General features: G+C 40.7%; 1 protein-coding gene across 3 annotated transcripts in view; it reads left to right on the forward strand.

Moving 5' to 3' along the window:
- The window catches only part of ARFGEF3 (ARFGEF family member 3), a 180,873-nt gene that overhangs the window by 152,761 nt on the left and 16,850 nt on the right, over positions 1-11,262 (forward strand). For all 3 annotated transcript variants that reach the window (XM_047733626.1, XM_047733627.1, XM_047733628.1), the window contains 5 exons: positions 1,400-1,544; positions 6,148-6,276; positions 8,747-8,923; positions 10,282-10,396; positions 11,159-11,261. In XM_047733626.1, the coding sequence (XP_047589582.1) occupies positions 1,400-1,544; positions 6,148-6,276; positions 8,747-8,923; positions 10,282-10,396; positions 11,159-11,261 (669 nt within the window). The remainder of the gene's footprint in view (positions 1-1,399; positions 1,545-6,147; positions 6,277-8,746; positions 8,924-10,281; positions 10,397-11,158; position 11,262) is intronic.

The raw sequence follows: 11,262 nt of genomic DNA on the forward strand, positions 1-11,262 counted from the left end.
GGAAGTCTTCATGATAGGACGTGGATGGTGGGGATGCCACCAATGAAGAGAGACGAAAACAAAAGAGGGGCACATTCTGTCAAGATCTAGTGAAGAAATCCCATGAAACTACACTTGTCAAAGGGAACAGCGCCCTTCATTGTGCTAAACCTAGTAATTGCCATTATCCCAAGAGGATGCTCCCTCCTGAAGCCCTTTCTCCCCCAGGCTTCAGTAATGCTCAGTAGTTGCCCCCTCCTGTCTTTGCGGGTCATGTCACCAGGCCTCTTCCAGTCTGTGGAACCACTCCCACGGGGATAGCAGCAATAGTGTGAAATCCCAGGGCTTTGGAAAGGATCCCCAGCCCCAGCTTCTTCCCCCAGCTGCCTCCACAAGGCCCCACATGACGGGACCCCAGCTACCTTTTCACCCTCAGATCCTTCCCTCTCGCTCTGGGCTCCAACCACACTGACTCTCTTCCCCTCAGATACATGGTGCCTTAATGTTCAGGGCCACGGCTGTTCCCTCTGACTGGAATGGCCTCTCCCTGCATCTCCTTGCGACACTCCTTATCTTCCTGCCTCTCATCGGTAACACAACCTCCTCAGAGAGACCAGAGCTTGAGTATCGACCAGCTCACCACCAGTGCTCCCACATACCCTGGTTACTCTAGTATCACCCAATATTTTCTATAGCTTTTATGTCCAAAATTTTATTTATTCTTTGTGAAAGGATCACCATAAGACCCCAGAACAGGAATTTTGTCTGTCTCACCCACAACTCTTTTCCAAGAACAGCAGGCACACTTCTAATCCATGAAGATCCTTGGGCATTTGGCCCAGTAATGAGGATTCCTGGGGTGCTGGGCTCTAGCAGTGAGGGGAACAAAGAACCCAGGGCAGTCTGTCAGCTCTGCTTCCATACCTTCATCTGTCCTCCCTGGCCCACAGATGCCTCCCTTTCCCCACTTACTGTTGGCCTCCTGGCCCTGGTGTTGAAGCAAGGGAAGGGGAAGTCAGTCTGGTATCCCATTTACCTAGAGACCCTCTTCTCAGTGATCCCCACAGAACACTTTCCCATAGGCAGAAACTCTTGACATGTTTTGTGGTTCCCTGGGTCAGTTTACAAAAGTCTATAAAACTCATAGGTATTTGAGATGCTGAAAAAGTATCCCTAGAGCCTTTTCCCTCTACCTTTTTGCTTCCACTAAATGCTATTTCGTCGGCTCCACGGGATAAGAAGCCTCTCATAAGCTACTGTTTGAGTCCAAATCACAAACAGCCTCAAAACTTCCATACGTTGGGAGCTTCTCTGGTTTTCCCTAACCCCAGTATTGCTGGTATACAATTTTATTCTTCTTCAGCACCCAGAGTGCAGCTTTTTCCGACATATAATTGCAATTTGGTATTCCGTTATTTAGTTACTGGCCAAAATCTACAAAATGCCCTTGAAGCCAATATTCCTTAGTGGGCGACTCGCTAGCTTGCCTCGAAGACTTCAGGAGCAGTCGGCGAGCAGCGAGGATGGAATGGAGTCAGTCCTGTCAGATTTTGATGACGACACTGGTGAGTTGATTGACTGAACTGAACGAGGTTATTTGCTGTGTTCCCAGAAACTTGAGCCCTGAGTTCAGTAGCTTATAAATCGTAAGAATGATCATGCATTTATGTTGCTACTGTTTTTAACTTTAACAGCACAAGCCTACCTAAAGTTTCCATGGACTGTTTAAAAACATCATTTGATGTCTTGTCTCCAAACCCATCCTTTTTAGATGGATGCCTCCCTCCAAGCTCTGTGCGGATCTGCAGACTCCACCAAATATAGTTTCTAACTCCGAATTCTCTATAATTTAGCAAATTGGAATGTGGTTGCATTGGTACTTAAATTGGCTGGTAATTGTCTTTAATACCTTCTAGGAAACACAATCATTATATAATTACTTCCTGCAGGACTATTTGGTTAGAGACTGGGGAAATTAAGCCACTACTGAAGAGAGAATCTATTTGTGACTGGTGGAACTGAAGGCTCATTAAAAGAATAATTTTAAAGAATGTGTTTCAAATTAGTTCCCATGTAATTTCCTGTGGATTAGAGCTCAGTCTAGTAACTTTGGGAAATTTTCAGATGGGTTAACTCACGCTCATGCTTGTCTTCTGATTCAGTCGACCCTGCCCTGTTCTAGATCTAAAAATGGAAATTACATCCTTAAAGGGGACTAATAACTGGCATAGGTTGATTCACACCCTTGCAAAAGGAGTTTTGGGGAGAGGTTGTTTTTAATTTGCTTCTTTGTTTTTATTTTTTTTTAAGATGTTATTTATTTATTTGACAGAGAGAGAGAGAGATCACAAGTAGGCAGAGAGGCAGGCAGAGAGAGAGAGAGGAGGAAGCAGGCTCCCCGCTGAGCAGAGAGCCCGATGTGAGGCTCGATCCCAGGACCCCGGGATCATGACCTGAGCCAAAGGCAGAGGCTTAACCCACTGAGCCACCCAGGTGCCCCTGCTTCTTTGTTTTTAATTTTTGTTTTATTTTTCTGTTATAAATTCACTTAGAGTAGCAAGAGGATTTATAGTTTTCCATAGGGATTACAAACAGTAAAGCCTCACTAGTTGAGACTAATTTTAAGGAAAAACCATAGGAACGAATAGCTAATGTAGAGAATTATTAAAATGGAAATTGGCTAGATGTTGCTCAATAGAGGTTTCATTTAATGATTAGTTAAGAATTTTTACTTAGCCTCTTAAACCTCCAACCCAGACAATTATAAACAGAAGCTAGTGTTGTTTATCTATAATACAGTCTTAAACTGTTGTAAATGGTTTGTGTATGTGGCAGTCAGCATTCCTCTTTCCATTCATGCAGATCATTAATCCATTGGTTTTTTTTTTTCTAGGCACTCCCATTTTTTAAGGATTAAGTTCAGCCAAGACCTATCTAAACTTTTCCACATTATCAATTCATTGAGATCTTTCAATTTATAATTATATATGAAACATAGCTAGCTCAGACAAAGGAATTGAAAACAAAGGCTTCAACTTAGTATTAAAAATTGATATGCTCTTAGATGTTATTCCTCTGGTTTCCAAAAGCAAATAACTTTTTTTTCTTATTGAAATTTCAAATGTGTAAAACTAGACTGGTATAATGAACCTTCATGTACCCATCACCCAGCTTCGGCTATTAACTTATGGCCAACCTATTACATATATTTACACATACACCCTCACTCTATTTCCTCCCTCCATTCCCATCCACTACTTTATATCAGATGCCAGACATTATAGCATTTCATCTGTAAATGTTTCAGTATGTGATCTTTGAATATAACAAACATAATCATAATTCCACTATCACACCAAAAAATTAACAGTAATTATTGAATATCAAATTCAGTGTTAGCATTTCCCTTTTCTTATGTCAGTGAATTTCCAGGACTGGTCTAAGATCTGCACTCTATGTTTGGCTGATAGGTCTCTGAAGTCCTTTACAATCTCTAGATTTTCCTCGCCAACTCTTTTTCATCCGCTCTTCATTTGTGGAAGAAGTGAGGTCCCATGTCCCGTGGAGTTTTCCATGTGGACTTTATTGGTTATACCCCCTAGAGTGGTGCATAACATGTGATTCTGGCTTCTGCCTTTCCTATAAATTAGCTTGTTCATACTGCTTATATTCTGAGGTTCATGAGCCTTTGTCCCCTAGTTTTATTATATTTGTGGTTCATGGGTTTGGTGTAGCTTCCTACACCAAATGAATCTGAATTTGAATGGGGATGTTCAAAATTGTGGAAGTAGACTTTTCTTTTTTTTCTTTAAGATTCTTATTTATTTACTTGACAGACAGAGATCACAAGTAGGCAGAGAGGCAGGCAGAGAGAGGAAGGAAAGCAGGCTTCCCACTGACCAGAGAACCCGATGCGGGGCTTGATCCCAGGACCCTGGGATCACGACCTGAGCTGAAGACAGAGGCTTTAACCCACTGAGCCACCCAGGTGCCCCAGTAGATTTTTCTTAATGGGAATATTTATTTTTTAAAAGATTTTATGTATCTACTTGAAAGAGAGAGAGTCAGAGAAGAGTGTGAGCAGAGGGGAGGGGCAGAGGAAGAGGGAGAAGCCGACTCCCCTCTGAGCAGGGAGCCCACTGCAGTGCTCAATCCCAGGACCTCAGGATCATGACCTGAGCCAAAGGCAGATACTTAGCCAACTGAGCCACCTGGGTGCCCCAGTGATTAATGGGAATATTTAAAAGCAGCCATCTTTTGACAGTTGTCTTTCACAGGAAAATGAGAAGTATTAGGATTAAAATGTAGGGTGGACTATTTTTTTATTCTCTGTCCTGGGTCCTTTGGGATGGAGCTAGGGAAGTCAAGTCCCTTCCTTGCAGCAGTTATCTGAGTGTCAGATTCACAGATTTCCAGAGGCAGGGGTGAGCAGAAATGTTGGCTCAGACAGTGCTTCTGTAAATGGCAAAACTAAAATTGTTCAGATGTAGTAAAAAGCTTCTCATACTTTTTCCTCTCTTTAGTAATGAGCAACACTAAAAGTTAGTATTTTATTTTAAAAAAGAAACTCTGGAGGGGAGGAGGAAGAGAGAGGTGTGTACTGAGAGGTGTGCTACTCTGGGCATGTGATTCCGTCAATGCTGTGAGTACCATTCCCCACCTGTGAGCAGTAAATGAAGTGATTTGCATGTACCCAGGATGAGAGAGCGCCAGCAGTGCTGACTGCAAGATGGCAGTTATATTCAAAATAATGTATAGATAGAAAAAAAAAAGAGAGAAATGGGAGATGAATGATGGACTTTTGGAGAAAATGGGGCACAAAGAAGAGCAAAGTAAATAGGCCAGCACACACAAGCAACAAAAGAAAAACTGGTTGACATGGACGCCATCAAATTTCAAGACTTTTGTACATCCAAGGCATTATCAAGAAAGTAAAAGAACAATCGAAAGGAGAACATATTTGTAAATCCTATTTCTGATAAGGTTGTAATATCCAGAATATGTACAGAATTCCTAAAACCCAACAAGACAACACAATTTACAGATGGGCAAGGGACCTGAATAGGTATTTCTCAAAAGATCTACAAATAATTGATGAGCACATGAAAAGATGCTCAACGTCATTAGTCATCATGGAAATGTAAATCAAAGCCATGGGGCAAAACCACTTCACACCTACCAAGATGGCTGTAGTTAAAACAAAAAACAACATAAGTGTTGACAAGGACGTGGAGAAATTGGAACCCTCGCAGGAATATGAAATGGTACAGCTCTATGGAAAACAATTTGGCATTTCTTCAAAAACAGAACTACTAGATGACCCAGAAATTCCTCTCTTGGGTCTATACCCTAAGGAATTGAGAGACTGAAACAGATATTTACACCCCTGTGTTCATGGCAGCCTTACTCACCACACCAAAGGTGGACACAACACAGGTGTCCATCAACAGATGAATGAACAAACAGAACGTGGTACAACATTCCAGGGAATACTATTCATTTGATACACAGTACAACACAGATGGATCCTGAAACCATTACACTGAATGAAATCGGACAGACATGGAAACACAAATACTACATGATTCCACTTATATGAAATATCCAGAATAGACAACTTCATAAAGACAGAGAGTAGATGAGATGTTGCCAGGGGCTGGAATGAGGGAAGAACAGAAAGTTACTGGTTGCAAGGCTGATGGTTGCACAAAACTGTGCATGAATACCACTGAATTGTGTATGTAACAAGACTTAAATGGCAAATTTTTGTTATATATTTATATATATTTACAAGAAAAGTATATACATATATATATGTATGTTACTATATTTACAGTAAAATAATTTTTAAAAAATATACTAAGATGATGCAAAATGATATTTTATTATTTTGGTATTGTCAGCTCCCAAGAAATTTGACCTTTATTTCATTATAGTAGAGTTTACCACATAATCTTCTTCCTGTAGGGGGATGAGAAGAAATTTTGTTTTTTTTTTTCCCTTTGACTTTCTTAGAGGCTGTTAGTCATCATCTGCCCAGGCTTGTAGACACTGAGGGCTACCACACCATGTGGCACTCTGCCATGCTAACGACGCTTAGTTGGCTCTTACAATGACTCTGTGTTGTGTCTAACTGGATCTCACCATGATCTGCTGCTTGGTTTCCAGGGCTGATAGAAGTGTGGATCATCCTCCTAGAGCAGCTGACAGCGGCTGTGTCCAACTGTCCACGTCAGCACCAACCGCCAACCTTGGATTTACTCTTTGAGCTGTTGAGAGACGTGACGAAAACACCTGGTAAAAATTTCTATGTCTGTCTTTTGTGGGGAGTTGTGATACATAAAACTTTTTTCAGGAAGGTATTTCCGTGTGCCTGCCCATTTCACAGCTCTACCCCTAGACTTGGTACAGAGCCTCCTGCATAATAGCTGCTCAATAAACACTTATTGAATGACAATGAGGCAGTGATAGGTTATGGTATGTCCTATTATTGTTGACATATATTCCCACCAGTCCATTTACAAATAATGTGTGCTATCCAGTTAGTTGGGTGTGTTGGATCCCTCCAATAACAAGGCAAGGTTATTGGCTTTGCTCTGTTCCATGATTACAGCCTTCCTCTTTAGCTAGATGTTACATGCTCTTGGCCCCAGGGCTGTCATTAGGGCCCGCTGAGTTTCCAAGGACATAAACCACTCAGAAGTATATACAGTATTAAGACAGCAAGATCCTTAATGATTGAGAAAAAGACATGTAGGGGCACCTGGGTGGCTTAGTAGTTGAGCATCTGACTATCGATCTCAGCTCAGATCATGATCTCAGGGTCATGAGATGATCCCCACATTGGGCTCCATGCTCAGCATGGAGTCTGCTTAAGATTGTCTCTCTCTTCCTCTCTCCCTCTGCCCCTCCCCCTGCTCATGCGTGCTTTCGCACGCTCGCTTGCTCTCTCTCTCTCAAAAAAGGAAAAAGACTTGTAGTGATCATCTATACCTTGATAGTATAAGAAAAGAATGGCCCTGAGGAATTTATTTCTTCTTTTGAATTAATTAAATTTAGCATGTGCACTTAACCCATGCAAATTTTGTCAAGATCCAAGCAACTTACAGAAATTTTAGTTTTCACAATCAGAACCACAAATGAACCCACTAGTTAATTCCAGAGTAATAAGAGTTTTGTTATTTATCACAAAGCGATGAAGACTTGATACTTGATACTGTTTTAAAATCCATTGTAAAGTGTATAGGAGAATTTTTTTCAGAAAATCCAGCATAGCTACTCCCATATGTTAGAATGTTATATCTTTTATCCAAAAATAAGCAGGTACTTTATAGAATTAATTATATACCACTCTTTCACTAGTTAGTACATATTTTCTGTTTTCACATTGCCATTAGATGTATGTGAGGAGCACTTAATTCTAGAAATCTATCATCAAAGGAAATTAATGGTGATGAAGACAAAATGGGTTTATAATGATTGCTGAAATATTCTGAATTCCAAAAAAAATATGAACACCTTAAATGTGCTAAGTAAATTATGATAAGGGCAGATGAATTTTCCACAGACATTCAAATGAGTATTTGTGAATAACATTTAAGGTATATATACTATGGAATATAATCACAACATGAAAGTTTATGCATCTATAAATACATACGTGCATTCAAAAAGACTAGGAAGTCGAACAAAAATGTGATTATCTCTGTGGGCAAGGTTTCTTTCTTCTTTGTATCTTTGTATTCTTATGTTTTCTGTTTATTAGGAAAAGGATGCTTGTTTTTGTGATCAGAGCTTTTTTTTTTTTTTAAAGATTTTATTTATTTATTTGACAGAGAGATCACAAGCAGGCAGAGAGGCAGGCAGAGAGAGAGGAGGAAGCAGGCTCCCTGCTGAGCAGAGAGCCCGATGCGGGGCTCAATCCCAAGACTCCGAGACCATGACCTGAGCCGAAGGCAGCGGCCTAACCCACTGAGCCACCCAGGCGCCCCTTGTGATCAGAGCTTTAAAAACCAATCGCTTTCATAAGGATTTTCACTATAGCATTATCTATAAAGCAAAAAATTAGAACACCTTAACTGTCCATCAGTAAGGGAACAGAGACGTAACTATTGTGTATACAAACAACAGAACAGTCTGTGGCAGTAAAAATGAGGAATATCTAAATCCACTGACACAGAATGATCTCTACCTCATGTTAATGTGTCTCTTGATGTTTCCTATAGATACTTGTATGTACACTTTAGAAGTTATTTTCTTATATGTGTATATGCATCTGTATGTTTACATCTGGGGACTGGAGTTAATCAGGTGATACTTTAGCTTTATGGGTATTATTTGAATTTTTATGAATTTATTTGTGTGTCATTTGCATAACTAAATTCATACAGAAACAAAAAAGAGGAGCACCTGGGTGGCCCAGTCAGTTAAACTTCTGACTCGATTTTGGCTCAGGTCATGATTTCGGGCTCTTGGGATCGATCCCCCATGTCCAGCTCTGCACTCAGCAGGAAGTCTGCTTGAGATGCTCTTTTCCTTCTGCCCCTCCAGCTCAAATGCTCTCTAAAATAAATCTTAAAGAAAAATGCCACCGAAGGTCATATATTCCCTAATTAGTAGTAAATTCTCTTTCCTTGCAGTTTCTAAGAGAGGGGGAAGGAGGCCACCTGTGAAAGAGAAGGGCCATGCCAAGCCATGGCAGTGACTTCCATTTCCCTATAGGAAAGCTGTTGCGATCACAGTTCTGATGCTAATTTTTCTTTTTCAGGACCGGGATTTGGTATCTATGCAGTTGTTCACCTTCTCCTCCCTGTGATGTCCGTGTGGCTCCGTCGTAGCCATAAAGACCATTCATACTGGGATGCAGCTTCTGCTAATTTTAAGCATGCCATTGGCCTGTCTTGTGAGCTGGTGGTGGAGCACATTCAAAGCTTTATACACTCAGGTATCTATGCTCCCATAGAAGTCCATGCTGAGCACATTTTTTCACGGGAAGCATCACTGTCTAAAAGTGCTTATAAATACCAGTGTATGATTTTGTCTGGAAATTTCTCAAAGGGAAGTATATGGTCAGTGCCAACCTTCTCCTAGATTATCAAAATGAAACTTGACACTTAAAATACGTATGTGACTAGAAATATAATGCCATCTAGTAGATCTGTGCATGAGAAGAAGGGAGGCAGGTTCAAGTATATAATCAATTAAAAAAAGAACTGGCCCTGTGGTCTGGGAGTGAGAAGGGGGTATAGCCTCCTGCCTCCTCTGGGAGGCTAAACGGAGGAGAGAAGATTTTAACATAGGCTTCAGTTATAGGCAAGAAGCTGCTTAGGAGGTTAGGGGCGAAGCATCTTAATATCTGTGGCACTTTGAAAAAGCATGTGGTGGATAGTATATTGAAGTCAGAAAAAAAAAAATCACTGTTGGCCCTAGATGTTATAATTCTATATGCCCTTGGCTTTTCTTTATAAAGAAGAGGTAAGGGGCTCCCTTGTTGGAGAGGGTAGAGAAACTCATAAGATGTTCACCCCAAGGGAGAGTCAAAAAGCAAAGATAAGAAATGGGTAGCTCTATTAGATTTAATGACAACTTGCCTCCACAAAAAAGGAACATTAATAGAGAAAGAAAACAAGTGGGTGTTTCCACATGTAACGGTAACTATCCCTAGGGGTAGATGTTCTCAACTAGATCGCTGCTTTGCCCAGCACAAAATCACTGAGGAGGCTACTGAAAATTGGATCTGTGTCATCACAAGGACTTTGAGAAAAGAATACAGATGTATTTCTTGAATTGGGAAAATAGAATGTGATTTGGGAAGGTCTCCTTTCCTTTAATCTGGGGATAGTGTGCAGACTGAAGCCAGACTGAGAAGTTGAAGATAGTAAGCTGAGAGAGGGTTTGTTTGCCAGGAGCATTTAATTAGTCTATCAGGCGTAAGGAAAGTATACGTTTCATTTTTCTCTTTTCTTTTTAAGAATTTAAATTTTTTTACTAGCTACTATTCAGGCTGTTCTGTGTTCTATTCTGTATAAGTAGATTTGTGCATATATGCATTATATTTTATGCATAACTTATATACATAACTTTGAAAAATGTACATCAACACACCAAAGCCACATACTTCATCATAAAATGATTAATACAAGCTAAAATCAAGTTTTAAAAAATCCAAGAAAATTACTTTTTCTCCCCAGATATTTATATTTTTTTTATTGCTCAGACTTTCTCCTTTAGCTATAGATGCCTTTTCAACCCCCTCCTTTACAACAGGGTTGAGTGAAATCTTGGTTTTACTTTTCCATGTAGACATCCGGTATGAGAGTATGATCAACACGATGCTGAAGGACCTGTTTGAGTTACTGGTAGCCTGTGTGGCCAAGCCCACAGAAACCATCTCCAGAGTGGGCTGCTCCTGTATTAGGTGAGGAAAAACCTTCCCTAGCTCTCCACAGTTTTTATTATGAAATCCAACGGGATTATTTTATTGTAGCAATTCACTTTTGGATTGCTTTCTAAAGGTAAAAATCTCTGCATGTATATGCCAGTAGTTCCTCATTTCAGTGTTTAATCAGCAAATATTTATTGTGTAGGCATTATACGAGAGGTACTCAGCTGCATGAGAAGTCAGCCAAGGCCCCTGCCCTTGAGAGGTTTATAGCCTTTTCTAAGGGACATAACAGAAAGAGATGCATAGAAAATGATAATAGGAAGGAGTTACTCTACAGGCCAAGGAGGGCAGGGGAGTAGATGGTCAGCAAGAGCTTTTTCTATTGATGACACTTTGTCAGGTCCCCCAAGGTGGGCAAGCTCTTACTAGTTGGGGACTTGTAAGCAGAACATCACAGACCTATGCATGGAGATTGGAGTCACCAGTAACAGTTATTTTGGTTGGTATTTGTCCAGGAGTAGTAGAAAATGGGGCTAGAATGGAAAAAATAGTACAGAATATATACAGTCTTGCATGCAAGCCTAAATTAAAACATTGCCCTGTTTGTCATGGGGACCATTGATATTTTATAGTGGAATGCCTTAGGAAATCATGTTGGGACAGTGGTACAGCAGCTGGGTTGAAGACAAGAGGCAGCAAGGCGTGCATGGAAGCTGTGGGATGAATCTGGGTATGCTTCTGTAAGGGCAACAACACGTACAGATTCAAGAATCCTTTCCTTGTCTCCTCGAACAGGTACGTCCTCGTCACTGCGGGCCCTGTGTTCACTGAAGAAATGTGGAGGCTGGCCTGCTGTGCCCTGCAGGATGCCTTCTCCGCCACACTCAAGCCCGTGAAGG

The sequence above is a fragment of the Lutra lutra genome, chromosome 6 (genome assembly GCF_902655055.1).
Source record: "Lutra lutra chromosome 6, mLutLut1.2, whole genome shotgun sequence".
In the NCBI taxonomy this organism is placed as follows: domain Eukaryota; kingdom Metazoa; phylum Chordata; class Mammalia; order Carnivora; family Mustelidae; genus Lutra; species Lutra lutra.